Source organism: Schistocerca piceifrons, chromosome 9, assembly GCF_021461385.2.
Source record: "Schistocerca piceifrons isolate TAMUIC-IGC-003096 chromosome 9, iqSchPice1.1, whole genome shotgun sequence".
Taxonomy (NCBI): Eukaryota; Metazoa; Arthropoda; class Insecta; order Orthoptera; family Acrididae; genus Schistocerca; species Schistocerca piceifrons.
The window spans coordinates 110,147,153-110,162,715 of NC_060146.1; the positions used below are offsets into that span (position 1 = coordinate 110,147,153).

At 44.4% G+C, this 15,563-nt stretch overlaps 1 protein-coding gene across 1 annotated transcript in view; it reads right to left on the reverse strand.

Annotated features, from left to right (window-relative positions):
• Positions 1 to 12,639: 12,639 nt before the first annotated feature.
• Positions 12,640 to 15,563, reverse strand: part of LOC124717180 — a 128,657-nt gene continuing 125,733 nt past the window's right edge. The window contains exons 7-13 of the mRNA XM_047243957.1: positions 14,292 to 14,501; positions 13,994 to 14,188; positions 13,574 to 13,838; positions 13,378 to 13,497; positions 13,188 to 13,301; positions 12,931 to 13,096; positions 12,640 to 12,855 (exon numbers count right to left, since the gene is read on the reverse strand). Coding sequence (XP_047099913.1) covers positions 12,816 to 12,855; positions 12,931 to 13,096; positions 13,188 to 13,301; positions 13,378 to 13,497; positions 13,574 to 13,838; positions 13,994 to 14,188; positions 14,292 to 14,501 — 1,110 coding nt within the window. The 3' untranslated portion in view covers positions 12,640 to 12,815. The remainder of the gene's footprint in view (positions 12,856 to 12,930; positions 13,097 to 13,187; positions 13,302 to 13,377; positions 13,498 to 13,573; positions 13,839 to 13,993; positions 14,189 to 14,291; positions 14,502 to 15,563) is intronic.

Here is a 15,563-nt window from a genome sequence, read left to right on the forward strand (position 1 = left end):
CCCCCCCGCCCTTCCCTCCACCCGAGTCGCTCCCCCCCCGCCCTTCCCTCCACCCGACTCGCTCCCCCCCCCCGCCCTTCCCTCCACCCGACTCGCTCCCCCCCCGCCCTTCCCTCCACCCGACTCGCTCCCCCCCCGCCCTTCCCTCCACCCGACTCGCTCCCGCCCTTCCCTCCACCTGACTCGCTCCCCCCCCTTCCCTCCCCCCGTCTCGCTCCCCCCGTCTCGCTCCCCCCCCCCTTCCTTCCGGCCGCCTCGCTCCCCCCCTGGCTCAGCCCATGACTGCACTCCACTCACAAGCAAAGGTTCTACTAACAGTTTTAGCAGTGTGCAACCTCTTTGGCAAAGATGTTGCCTGCTATTAGTCAGATGTTGAACCTTGGCTTTTCCGCATGTTGTCCAAAATACTACAAAAGCTACAATTTTCTGTATAAAACAAAACCCTTACATTTTGACAGACATTACCATCTTTTCTTTGATTCCCAATTTGTCAGAGCAAGGCAGGCTGTTGTAAGACTGACGCACTATGAAGGAATTATCCGAATGGAACCAAAATTGATGGATTTGATGTACACATACAAAAAAATGAATACAATTTCTGAAAAATTTAAATCTTTTATTAAAGAGAGAGAGCTTAATAAAATGAGCAAGTTAATAACGCGTTGGTCCACCTTTGCCAAGCAGACTAACTGCATGCCTTCGTACGCAACCTCTGCTGATGTGCCTGTGTACGAAGTTATACTGAATGCAACAATATCTTTCCGTGCTTCACCTTTTTTTTCAGGTGTTGAATGTTCCCTGCTTTTGTTAGAGTGAATGACACACCACACAACTTTTCATAGGTAAGATCGTTCAACAAACGTCCCACAATGCACAAATAAACAGCATATAACAGTTCTAATAAATGAGGTGGCTGCGAGTTAGTTGTGTAATTTTAGGTAGTAATCAACACTGAGGTCTGAAGCTGGTGGTGTTGTTACAGGTAGGCACGAATAAATTATATGTGCCCACTCGAGTGTCTCGTCAACACCTGACCAAATGTGGAACCTGTGGCAGGGATGTGCACGAGGGTGATTGTCTGCCTTCTCCTCCACACTGTATCTACTGCAATGGCAATCATACCCCCTCCTCTCGAGATTGTCCGATGTATGTAAATAAGCGAGATGTCCAGGAGATCTGGGTAAAAGGATCTGTGACTAGTCAATAACTTCCGAGTGAAGAACTTTTACTATGTTCTCCCGTCTGGATTTACAGTACCATTCTTGCTACATCCCCCTCTAAGGAGGCCATGACCACACAGACATGCGACCTCAGATTCAGCTCTGTGGTTGTGAAATTGCCCATTGTCAAGGTAGCATCGTTCTCCCCTCGTCCAGCCGTGCCATCAAACTCTCGCTTCAAGAGGGGAAAATCACCAACTACACAACCGGAGGCCTGAAAGACTCAAGGAAGTCAAAGGCAATGGGTTTCTCCTTCACCAACTCAAAGATCCCCTTCGACAGTGTCGCCATGTGATACCGTCGCCCCACCGGCCTCTGTGTCGCCGGAGGGCAGGGCTGGACTCTGCAGACCAACAGTACAAGAAAGTCAATGCTTCTGTGGACCTTATGAATGACGACGACGACGACGACGACGACGACGTCGTTTGGTTTGTGGGGTGCTCAACTGCGCAGATACCAGCTCCCATACAAATTCTCAACCTTCGCTCAGTCCAATCTCGCCACATTCATGAATGATGATGAAATGATGAGGACAACACAAACATCCAGTCATCAAGAGGCAGGTGAAAATCCCTGACCTCATGGAGCAGGATCCTCCGGTCTCTGTACCCTGCAGCAGCGAGTCTTCACATGCTGTAACTCGGCAGCCACCGAGGTGATACCCCTTCTTTTTTTCCTCATCGTGACTCTCCTCCAATGGAAGATTCACTGCCTTCAATCCAACAAAGAGGATTTACGGTTGCTTGTAGAATCGGAGCATCTTCTTGTACTCTGCCTTCAGAAAACAAAATTGCGTCCTCACAACAGCTTTGAGCTTTCGCATTACTTCCCAGTCCGTTTTGAACTTCCCCCTGAGGTTGGCATTCTATTACATGGGTTGACTATGTGTGTCATCCTGTATGAGAAGCATGACTCCCCCATCTCCCTGACTACCTGTCTTCAAACTGTTGCAGTTCGCTTTTTCCTTCCACACCTGACGTTTTTCCTTCATACCATTTATATCTCTCCATTGTTTGACGTCACCAGGGCAGACTTCCTCCAGCTTATTGTGCAGCTACTCACCCATTTCTGCTGCTCAGCGACTTTAAAGTGCACCAGAACCTGACTGAGAGGTGCCCTCCTGGCTGACATTCTTAATCAACTTAAGCTCTTCTGCTTTAACACAGGAGCACCCACATTCCTTTCTGACTCCTCGCACACCTATTCGCATTTGAACCTATCCTTCTGTACTGCCCAGCTTTCCCATCGCCTCGAGTGGTCTATTCTTTCTGACACCTACTCGAGCGACCAGTTCCCGTGTGCTATCCATTTGCTGACTCCTACCCCAGTTGCAAGCACACCCAATGGCGGTTTACAAAGGCCATCTGAAAGCCTTGCTCCTCCATGGTGACCTTTGAAGAACACGATTTCCGCAGTTGTGATGTCCAGATGGACCATCTTACAAACATTATCCTTACCACTGCAGAACATTCCATTCCTCGCACTTCCTCTTTACAACACCGTGTCCTGGTCCATTGGTGGACAGAGGCATGCCGTGATGCAACTTGCGCTCTGAGATGCGCTCTCCGCGTTTTCAACTGTCATTCTATGTTGGCATACTGCACTCATCATAAACAGATGTGTGCACTGTGCTGCTGCGTTATTTTGGATGTCAAAATACCTAACTGGATTTCATTCACTAGTTCTTTTAATAGTTCCCCTCCTCCACTGTCACGTGGGCCAACCTCCAGCAGCTCTCTGGCACCAAGACCCATTCCCCAATTTCCGGGCCGACAGTAGCGAACGGTGTCATCATGGACCTTATTGCTATCTCCAACACCTTGGGCCGCCATTTTGAGGAAATTTCGAGTGATTCCCACTATCAACTTGCCTTCTTCCATCAGAAACGAGTGGAAGCGGCTCAGGCGATATCCTTCTCTTCTCAGAATCGTGTGTGCTACAACTCCACCTTTACTATGAGGAAGCTACATCATGCTTTCTCTTCATCCTGATTCTCCTCACCAGGGCCAGACGCTGTTCACATTCAGATGTTGCAGCACTTTCTGCTTCATACGTACAACAGCATCTGGGCAGAGGGCACGTATCCCAGACACTGGCATGAAGCCACTGTCATACCACACCTAAGCCCAGTAAGGACAAGCACCTTACTTCTAGCTACCACCCCACCTCTATGACCAGATGTGCCTGCAAAGTGATGTAAAGTATGATTTATGCCCCGCTGGTATGGTGGCTAAAGTCTCGTAATGGTCAACTGCAGAATGGCGCGCTCGAAATCCACACTGTGCAGTGGTCAGTAAATTGCATCACATTGTCCACTGATGTCATGAATGGTTTTCTGCGGAAATCCCAAACTGTGGCCATGTTTTCGATTTGGAGAAAGCCTACAACATCTGCTGGACGACTGGTATCCTCTGTTCTCATTACACGTGGGGCTTACGTTGCCACCTGCCCCGTTTCCTTGAAGAATTTTTGAGAGACCAAGTTTTCAAGGTCTGTGTGGCTTCTGCCTTTTCGGACACCTTTATCCAAGGAAACGGTGTGCCAAAGGGTTCCATGCTTAGCGTTGTGCTTTTTGCTGTTGCTATTAACCCTATAATGGCCTGTTTCCCGCGCCAGGCATCTTGGATTCCCTTTTTGTTGTCGATTTTGCCATCTATTGCAGTTCTCCACAGACTTATCTCATTGAGCGGCGTCTTCAGCGATGTCTCGATCGTCTTCGCTCATGGAGCATCGACAATGGCTTTCGTTTTTCCACTGACAAAACCGTTTTTGTGACTGAGCCGTGGTGAAAATTGCTGTTTTGAAGAGCGCACCGCAGCACGTAGTGTGAAGCAGTCGCCCTTCGTTTCTGACAGTGGCGCCGCTGTGGCAATTGCAGCCTTTGGTGTCTCCCTCTGGTGGGAAAGGATGCCTGTTCATGTGCATTTAAGGGGCGCTTTGAGCTCGCCAATCGGTCAGTCTGGGGTTAGTCTGGGTCAGTCTCTCGTCCCCAGCTTGCTAGTCTTCCTCTCGTCCGAATCTGTGAGGCAGTTAGTATCTCTCTGTCGTCCGGAGTGCTAGTATGTTTTTCGTTCAGATCAATCTTTAAAGCCAGATAAATGAGTCTTTCCACTCCACCAGTAAGAGAACTCAGATGCAGGAACTAAGCCCTGACCGGGCGACCACTCGCTGAGTCCGCGCGTTAGGCCGCCAGTCTGCTCGAGTTGCTCAGGCAATGGTCATTGGCGGTTGGATCGATCGATCGATCGATCAATCAATCGGTCGCGCACTGAGACACAAGATGACTTGTCCGCCTTGAGCGTCGGCATGCGTGAGGTCGCCACATGAGTCCGGTGGGCCACACTGTAGAGCAAAGGGTAGTGGCTTCGCGGTCGACGCGAGAGCAACAGGAGTCAACCCACGACATCGGTCTGGCTGGTGGGAGCTGCGACGCCGTGAGATCGGCGCACCTTCCTGCGTCTGTTGAAGCGGCTGGCAGCGGGCAGTTCGGGAGAGCAATTTGGGGGTGCTGCGCCAGGTCTTCTCGAGAAATCGCAGTTTATTAGAATTTAAGTGATTGGTGATATGTTGTTTCATTTACTTATTAAATTCTACTTGTTTTCTTGGTGAGGTCACCAGCCGCTTTGTTTTGGGGACGTCCCACCATTCTTCTCCATTTGCCCACCTGCGGGAAGGTGGTGATTTATGAATTGGGTGGTCCATTTTTCCCCTTGTGGAGTATGGGCAGTTTAGAGCAACCAGCGGTTCGGGTTGTTCGGTAATCTTCCTATCAATCTGCCGTACGTTAGTAGCTTCCTCTGTTATGTCTGTCAGATTCGGTGTGTTAATGAATTTATTACTTGGAGTGTAACGGCCTAATTCCTGAAATATGTTTTGATCTTGCCTATCATCTTGAGAGGCGGTATCTGTGTACTGTAGAGCATGTTAACTTGTTTGGCCAACCTTGTATAATTTTATTTAAGATTGCATTTCATGGGCTTTTATTTAAATGGTCATTTTAGTATATAAAGTTGCCACCCTTCCACTGTAAGACTTTTCTTAGAAATTAAAATCAAGTTGCACCTTCGCTGGCAAAGTTAATATTTTAATTTTAGTGTTTTGTACCATTTCCATACCTCCTTATGGGGGTGCATAGTTTGTGTGCTTGTGTAAATTGTTAAAACTTTGTTTGCAGATTTGCACAAGTGTAGTCTTTCAGAGGTTGTTGTGAGCGGTCGTAACTACGGCCGTGTCAAAAGGGAGCAGCAATGTTCTCAGCCCGAAAGCTCCTACAGTCAAAAATTTGTTTCTTCCTGCCTCTGAATAAATTGTAATTTGATATTTAGAGGGTGCTTTCTGATTATAATTTTAAATCTGTTTCTTTTAAAAAATGCTTTAGGCACTATTAAAGTGAATAAATTACCATTTGTTGAAAAGGAATTTAGTTATGATTTCATCAGTTACTCCCTGGCAACACCTTCCACGCTCACATAGTGTGATTAAATATGTTACTGTTGTTGATGAATCACTAGTAAGTAGAATAAATTCTCAAGAAAATAAATTCCTTGAAAATAAAGCACGGTTCAGTGACTTTATGGCGGCTCATCTTGGGCATGTTGCTCTACAGTTTTTTGAAATTACGAAATTACTGGGGTTCATGCTCGACAGGAAACTCTCTTGGTCCTCCCAAATGTCTTACCCGGCAGCCCGCTCTACACAGTCCCTCAGTGTCCAATGTGTGCTCAGTAGTACTTCCTGGGGTGCAGATTGAACCACCTTCCCCCATTTATACCGGTCCCTTAACCATTCGAAACTAGAGTATGCACCTCCATCCGTCTTAAGCCGTCTCAATACTATCCACCATCGTGGCCTCTGTTTGGCCACCAGCGCCTTTTACACTATCCCGGTTGAGTCTGTATTCAGAAGCTGCTGATCTACTGCTGTCCTACCACCGTGACTTTCTCCTCAGCAGGTACGCATGCCGTTTGTATGCCATGCGTGGCCACCCATCCTATGCCTCCTTCTTGGCTGACACCTTTGATTGCCACTATGGATCAAGTCTCTCTTCTCTGTTACCTCCTGGAGTTCACTTTCGGCTCTTTCACCGGTATCTTAACTTCAAAGTACCTGTTACTTTCCCCATGGTTGTGAACCCTTCACCACCTTGGCTTCGTGTGGCGGCCCGTGTTCACCTTGGCCTCCATTCCATTTCTAAGAACACTATTCCAGCCTCGTTCTATCACCTTCATTTTCACGACCTTCTGATTCAACTTCGCGATAGTACCTTTGTGAACACTGATGGTTCTCAGATTTATCATGGTGTCAGGTGTGTCTTCGTTATTGGTGCCATCGTTTTTCGGTATCAGCTTCCCGCACACTGCTCAGTATTTACAGCCGAGTTCTTTGGCCTGTATCAGGCCACGGAGTACATCCAGCGACACATGGTTTTCAACTGTGTCATGTGACCAGACTCTCTCAGCGCCCTTCGAAGTCTGTGTGCACTGTACACTGTCCATCCCTTAGCGCAATGGGTCCAGGAAAACTGTCACTGGCTCACTCTTGTTGGAGCCAGTGTGATGCTTATGTGGGTTCCTGGTCATGTTGGTCTGCCAGGAAACGAGGCTGCTGACGCTGCTGCCAAGGCGGAGCTCTTTATGAATGTGTCTTTTGCGAACTCTTTGGGACTTTTTTTCTAAAAAGAAAGTAATCTTACAGTTGCTATCAGCTACAATCATGGTAGTGCCAAATCTACCTATGAGGTTTGATCTGGGAGACTAGTCTTGCGTGACTAGTGAAATTCAATGAACGAATCACTTCTGTCCAAAATTTAAAAACGTAAGACTTCTCAATGTCAACAGTTATTCATCCATTATGAAACTTTTTCATAACACCTGAATCAATCTGGTAACAAGAGACTCATGCTAAGTATGAACAAGGCTGTTGACGAAATAATGTATGAAAGCAACTGCAAAAACAAACAAGTCATCACCCTAATTTGGCACAGCACTAGTAATCCAGAAGTAGTATTCTGCATACAGATGGACATTCCTCTACCTTTGAATTAAAAAAAGTTTAAGATTCTTAACCTGGTAATGTATGCAGCTGCAAATTCTTTACCCATTGGAACATTCGAAGTCTGTCTGAAGGAATGATCAGCAAGATTTGAGATACACAAATTCTGTTAGAAAGTATGAAACAGTCAGCAAAGGTAATGTCTGACTGAAAATAGGCTTTAAACTGAAAATATAGAGCTTCTCAATAAACATAGGCTAGAAACTGGCTACCAGCTTCTGTAGAACTAATGGGTATAGTGGATCTTACATACTAATTTATTCCTCGCAGTGTGGTTTCAGTTGCCTAAGACTGCAGTCGTGTGTGTGTGTGTGTGTGTGTGTGTGTGTGTGTGTGTGTGTGTTGTTGGTGAAGGCCTTAATGGCCGAAAGCTACAATTGTGAGAGTCTTTTTGTTGTGCCTATCTGAGACTTAGCATATCTGCTATATTGTGAATAGCAACTTTCCTTCCCATAATATTGTAATTTATTCCTCAGGTGACTATGAAATCAGATAGAATTTTAGCCATCTAAATGAAGAACTTACATTTGAAAGTAGTTGTACAGAACTTAAAGAATACAACATTTTAATCATCACTACATACCGCATCCCTGGGTGCCATATAAGCTTGGTATTCTAGATAATTTTGGTATATAAAGCTAAAACTGAAAAACTGCTTAAGAAACTAATTACACATGCTGACTTCAACACTGATGTAAGAACTGATGAAAAATTTTCTTCATATTTAAAAACCTGATTGCCACAAATGGGCTAAATATCAATTTTGACCAATGTAAGAGAGTTAGAGCAACTATTTAAACATATATTGATAATATTGTAATTGGAAACAAAGATGATGTAACTTACCAAATGAAAGCGCTGGCATGTTGATAGACACACAAACAAACAAAAACATACACACAAAATTCAAGCTTTCACAACCAACGGTTGCTTCATCAGGAAAGAGGGAAGGAGAGGGAAAGACGAAAGGATGTGGGTTTTCAGGGAGAGGGTATGGAGTCATTCCAATCCCGGGAGCGGAAAGACTTACCTTAGGGGGGAAAAAAAGGACAGGTATATACTCTCTCTCTCTCTCTCTCTCTCTCTCTCTCTCTCTCTCTCTCTCTCTCTCACACACACACACACACACACACACACACACATCCATCTGTGTATGTGCAGATGGATATGCATGCGTGCGTGCAAGTGTATACCTGTCCTTTTTTTCATACAACAGTCAGCATCATAATGATAAAGAGGTATCGTGATGGGAAGCCCATTAGCTCCAACATTCACAAATCTCTTTACATCTACATACATACTTTGCAAGCCACAGTTGGTGCATGGTGAAGAGCACCCTGTACCACTAACAGTCAACTTCCTTCCTGGTCCACTTGCAAACAGAGCAAGGGAAAAACAACTGTCTATATGCCTTTATATGAGCCCTAATTCCTCATATCTTACCTTCATGGTCCTTACGTTAATTGTATGTTGGCAGCAGTAGAATCAGTCTGCAGTCACCTCCAAATGCTTATCAAAAATTTTTCAATAGTGTTCCTTGAAAAGAACACCGTCTTCCCTCCAGGGATTCAAATTTGAGTTCTTGCAGCATCTCGACAACACTTACGTGTGGTCTGAATCTACTGGTAACAAATCTAGCAGCCTGCCTCTTAATTGCTTCCATAACTTCTTTTAATCGGGCCTGGAGCCCTATTTTGTACTGTTCATACTGATCGGTACAGTAGGTTAGCCTTGAAGTTATTCTTCTGTAAGTTTCTGAGATGTATTACCAATTGGTCCACCCACTGATTCTTCAACTATATCGAGAGGTGGTTAGGTTTTAGTATGGCCACTGATTCGGTTCAGTTTGATTTGTTTACACCAAGAATTTGTTATTTTAGGCATACTAAGTGATTTTAGTTTCAGATATAGTGATTATGTTTTACTAAAGAAGCACCCAGACACATCTGAGAGGAAAGTGAGTTCATAACAGACAGTTTTCCTTTGTTAAATCATTTGTAGTAATAGAAATATGGTTTGTATTGCTAACACCAAAAAATCATGTTTGGTCAATATTCTGGCTATAAATATCTGTTAAAGCTTAAATATGATTAAATTGCAAGATTTTGTCTCTGCTTACATATATTAAATGAGTGTTAGCTGAAATTACTAGTGGCTCTTTTGTACTTTTTCCTGCAAATGGTTTAGTTATTAATTATTGAAGCACATTTACAACTTTTAAGTAACAATGGAAAGGAATTTTGTGGAGCTTGATAGTGGAAACCTCTCAAAATTTCATCCATTTACGGCTTACGCCCACAGCAAAGTCAGCTTCACCCTTTTTTTCCGAGTACATAGCGATTTTTGAGAGTGTGTGGTTAGACAGGAATTTAACAGCACAACTGAACTTACTGCAGATGAAACACTAACAGCAATAAGTTCAAGTAGTAAGTAATAAGATTTAAAACCTAAAGTTGCTGCATGTACAAACTGCAGCAATACTTCTATTTTACTACTTTGTCATTTATGCTATCGGACATGTGACTTGGACATGACGGTCATAAATATCTTGGTTAGGTACTCTGGGTTGTTGAATGACTACTTTGTGTGTGCAAACACTGCACTCAGAGTGAAAATGGAAAAGTTGTATAGAGGAGGACAAGAAAGCTAGTTATAAGGTAACTGCAAAAAAATATTAAATGCAAACATTGTTTGACTTTAATACAAGCTAACATAAAATACAACTATTTGCACATATTTATCTTACTTTTATGATATTCTTTTATAGTAGGGGATACTGGATATCCTTATGACTCGTGGCTCCATGTACCAGTGACTAAAACTGGCCTCTCCACTGTTAGGTAGCCGATCAATCTAGCCCATATGACAGATAGATGCATTGTGGAGAGTACGATAGGACACTTACGCACCAGATTGAGGTGTTTTCTTAAACACAGGTTACTGGAGTACAACACAGTGAAATCAGGCTTCATTACAAATGCATGTGCAGTTTTGCACAACAAATGTGTGAGGGCTTTAGGCGTAGGTGAAGGAACATGGGCAGATCAAAGTGACAGCAGCAGTGATGAATATGAGCCACCACCAATGGTGAATGAATGCCATGCGAGAGATGCGTTGCTGCAGGAGGCTCGATTTGTCAGAGCAAGAATTATTGCCAGGTTGCCCCTCTTCCACCTTCTCAAACCTAAAACCCTCGTAGGGCCCATTTGTGTGCTCAAAGACAGTCTGTGTCTCAAATTTTCAATAACGTGGAACCCTGGTGAATTTCCTCTTGCAGCTAATTTATCATATACACTCTTGGAAATTGAAATAAGAACACCGTGAATTCATTGTCCCAGGAAGGGGAAACTTTATTGACACATTCCTGGGGTCAGATACATCACATGATCACACTGACAGAACAACAGGCACATAGACACAGGCAACAGGGCATGCACAATGTCGGCACTAGTACAGTTTATATCCACCTTTCGCAGCAATGCAGGCTGCTATTCTCCCATGGAGACGATCGTAGAGATGCTGGATGTAGTCCTGTGGAACGGCTTGCCATGCCATTTCCACCTGGCGCCTCTGTTGGACCAGCGTTCGTGCTGGACGTGCAGACCGCGTGAGACGACGCTTCATCCAGTCCCAAACATGCTCAATGGGGGACAGATCCGGAGATCTTGCTGGCCAGGATAGTTGACTTACACCTTCTAGAGCACGTTGGGTGGCACGGGATACATACGGACGTGCATTGTCCTGTTGGAACAGCAAGTTCCCTTGCCGGTCTAGGAATGGTAGAACGATGGGTTCGATGACGGTTTGGATGTACCGTGCACTATTCAGTGTCCCCTCGACGATCACCAGTGGTGTACGGCCAGTGTAGGAGATCGCTCCCCACACCATGATGCCGGGTGTTGGCCCTGTGTGCCTCGGTCGTATGCAGTCCTGATTGTGGCGCTCACCTGCACGGCGCCAAACACACATACGACCATCATTGGCACCAAGGCAGAAGCGACTCTCATCGCTGAAGACGACACGTCTCCATTCGTCCCTCCATTCACGCCTGTCGCGACACCACTGGAGGCGGGCTGCACGATGTTGGGGCGTGAGCGGAAGACGGCCTAACGGTGTGCGGGACCGTAGCCCAGCTTCATGGAGACGGTTGCGAATGGTCCTCGCCGATACCCCAGGAGCAACAGTGTCCCTAATTTGCTGGGAAGTGGCGGTGCGGTCCCCTACAGCACTGCGTAGGATCCTACGGTCTTGGCGTGCATCCGTGCGTCGCTGCGGTCCGGTCCCAAGTCGACGGGCACGTGCACCTTCCACCGACCACTGCCGACAACATCGATGTACTGTGGAGACCTCACGCCCCACGTGTTGAGCAATTCGGCGGTACGTCCACCCGGCCTCCCGCATGCCCACTATACGCCCTCGCTCAAAGTCCGTCAACTGCACATACGGTTCACGTCCATGCTGTCGCGGCATGCTACCAGTGTTAAAGACTGCGATGGAGCTCCATATGCCACGGCAAACTGGCTGACACTGACGGCGGCGGTGCACAAATGCTGCGCAGCTAGCGCCATTCGACGGTCAACACCGCGGTTCCTGGTGTGTCCGCTGTGCCGTGCGTGTGATCATTGCTTGTACAGCCCTCTCGCAGTGTCCAGAGCAACTATGGTGGGTCTGACACACCGGTGTCAATGTGTTCTTTTTTCCATTTCCAGGAGTGTATAATAACAATCTCCATTTTATATCTTTGCACCAGTTTGCATAAAAATCGCACCCCACATAAACCATTTTCAGCACAATAACCAATTTCTTTCAAACAATGGAAAATCCAGGTTGGAATGCAACAATACGAGAGAAGCAAAGTTGCTACTCACCATATAGCGGAGATGCTGAGCCGTGATAGGCACAATAAAAAGACTGCAGTGCAGTTTTAGCTCTCTGAGACTGCAGATGGGTGTGCAAGTTGCGCTTGCACGAGTGTGTGTGTGCGTGTGTGTATGTGTGTCTACTGCTGACAAAGGCCTTAATGGCCGACAGCTATGATTTGTGAGTCTTTTTATTGTGCCTATTGCGACTCAGCATCTCCACTATATGGTGAGTAGCAACTTTCCTTCTCTCGTATTGTTACAATTTATCTTTCAGTTATGCAGTCTCTTTCAAGATGGAGGCAAACTTGTCACAAATTAAAGCTACAAATGCTGTGAGACAACCATCTTTGATTTTTATGTAATGAAAATGACGTCAACTCATTACACAAGAATTTCATTACTCAATCAGCACAAATTATCTTTTCAAAGGAAATCAGCATGTTACTATTTCCTCAGTATTTTAGTGAAGGTGTTGTTTCATTAGTTCTGTAATGAAAGTTTGAGTCAACATTTGTAGAAACATGATTTAATATATTTGTATCAAAACATCAATACATTTGGACATGATGTGATTCGTACCTCTGAGGTGAATTTTTAACTTTTAATTATACATCAGTGCTTGCTTCGAGTTCAATGTCTGATTAGAATATAATATAATTCAAGCAAAATTTCACAGTTTGCACTACTCATTGTCTCTCCTATGCGTCAGGTACTCCTCCAGTCTGGAAGAAAACAAAACAGTTAAACAATAAATAAAATCCAAAAAAATCAAAACACAAAATTTGTTTTAAACTTACGCCTTCATGACTCCTACAAACGCCTCAGCTGCATTTTCAATGGCAACAGTTCTGCGTTCTTCCAACTGAAGTTGTTCACGTCTGATGGCGTTTTGCTCCTGCATGCACATCACCTGTTGTCTGGTGATATCCACCAGAGGATCATCATCTTTTGTTAATGTACCACCTAGATGTACCAAAACAATGTAAATTACAAGATCTAAATATTAAGAAATTATAACTTCTGCGGGTTAATTTCAGGCAGTAATGATACTTACCAGAACTACGTTTGCGCTTCTTCGAAGTTGTAGCATGTGAAGATTTAGTTAAGTGTGAAGCAGGTATGAAACCTGATGTAGAGGGTACACTTTCTTCTAGTGAAGCCAACGATGCTGTAGTCAGAGCAGGTGATATATAGTTTGATGGAATATCCGATGCAGGTTAACCTCAGATGGTAATGATACTTACCAGAACTGCATTTGCCCTTCTTCGCAGTTGTTGTACCACATGAAGATTCAGCTACGTGTGAAGCAGGTACAAACCCTGATGTAGAGGACAGGGTACTTTCTTCTAGTGAAGCCAACAATGCTGTAGTCAGAGCAGGTGATATATAGTCTGATGGAATATCCGATGCAGGTTAACCTCAGATGGTAATGATACTTACCAGAACTGCATTTGCCCTTCTTCGCAGTTGTTGTACCACATGAAGATTCAGTTACGTGTGAAGCAGGTACAAACCCTGATGTAGAGGACAGGGTACTTTCTTCTAGTGAAGCCAACGATGCTGTAGTCGGAGCAGGTGATATATAGTCTGATGAAATATCAGATGCAGACATTATGGTTAGTCCTTCCACAGGAAGGACAACATATTCATCCATTTCCATTGTATCTTTGTTATCTGAGTCATTTTGGGTGACCTGACCTGAATCCTGCAATACAGAGTTACATCAGTTGAATTTAGGTAATCTTTTCAAGGCTCGCTGATCTTTACATGAGTGAAGGTAGTAACTGTACAGTTATGAAGTAAGACTCAGAGACAATGACATATACATATCTTGCGCGAGAAAAAACAGTACACTGATACCTGATGCGCTATGTTTAGGGGGTCTGGTACTTCTTCATGTCCATAAACAGTGCATGGACCCAAGAAGTCAAGAAGCCGCTCCTCAAGAGGGGTCAGGGGCTTAGCTTTTGTACTTAGTTCTCTTCCTGTTTTCTGCAGTTCCTTCTTTACTAGAGAAGCTTTGGCCTTTACATCACTTCTCCAGTCTTGCCAGGACTGATACAAAAAGAGACGAAAATAGAGATAAATAAATGAGCTGCAACATAGGTTAGTGAAAACAGTCTGTAATCAGTAATGCATAACAGTATTCATATGATACCTTCATCCATTTATCCGCTGTTTTTGATGTTCCATTTGGCAGGCTGTTGAGCTCTGTTGCTAGTTGTTGCAAAAGTTTCTGCTTGTGTCTGACTCCATCTGGTCCTGTGTATCTCCCAGTCGCTAGTTCCGCATGTTTTATCATGAAATCTAGCATCACTGTTCGCTGCTCCGTGGAGATTCGCATAAACTGATGTTTTTTGGACCTTACCTACAAAACCACAGATACACATATAAACTTTATTCATGTGGTCTTAACAGTTCTGTTCTTTGTGTGTGGTACATTTGAAACAACACCAGCAACTATGCAGTAAGTCATTTTATTATTGTCGGGATTGGAATAGTATATCTGGCTTTCATTTGCATCTAATAGCATGCTTTATCAGGAACGAGTTTAACTGATGTCATAGTTCCAGGCTAATCAAACTAAAATAAAAGACTGAACGAAGGAAGAAACCAAATCACTTTCTGACCATTTCTCTACTATTCCATTCTCGAATTATAGCTCTCAGGTGTGACCTAATGGCTACAATTTTTAGCAAAGGCTACAAATACTGGTTGAAACTGATCAAGAATAAAGTGACTTACCACATCCTGAGTCGCTTGTTTTTCCTTCAAATAAAGCACCCATAAACAACAAACACAATAGCACTCCTCAACGTCATTTCAGTGTCATTGGGATGTGAACCTTCCAACATTTCTGCTGATATTTGAATAATAGTATGTATTCAAAAACACATTTTTTGGTACTGTGAAGAATAGTGTGCCTATGTTGGCTGCTAGGTGCTTTGGGTTTGTGGTGCTCTGTACACTGCATTGCGTATGCACGGATCTGCAGCCGCTTGCTTTCGATTGGCTGGCACGAGGAGAACCAACCACAGCACCTCAGTTCTCTAGAGTCGTGTGGCATTGTTTCCAAAATGCTTACAGAATAACGTGAGGCCTCTCCTTCGATAATCAGGCAAGTCACTGCACTTGCCTACCAAACTGAATGGCAGAGTGGTTGAAACATATGGAACAAGACACTTGGTACGAATCGCAAACACTCGAGGAATACTCAAATGTACAATGCACTAGTGTCCTATATTTGGACTTCTTCACAAATGAACCGCACTTTCCTAAAACTCTTCCAATAAACCAAAGCTGACTGTTTGACTTCCCTACTACAATACTTACATGCTTACTCTATTTATTTCATATTGCTTTGCAATGTTATGCCCAGATATTTAAACAGTGTGACTGTCAATCAGGACACTACTAATACTGCACCCAA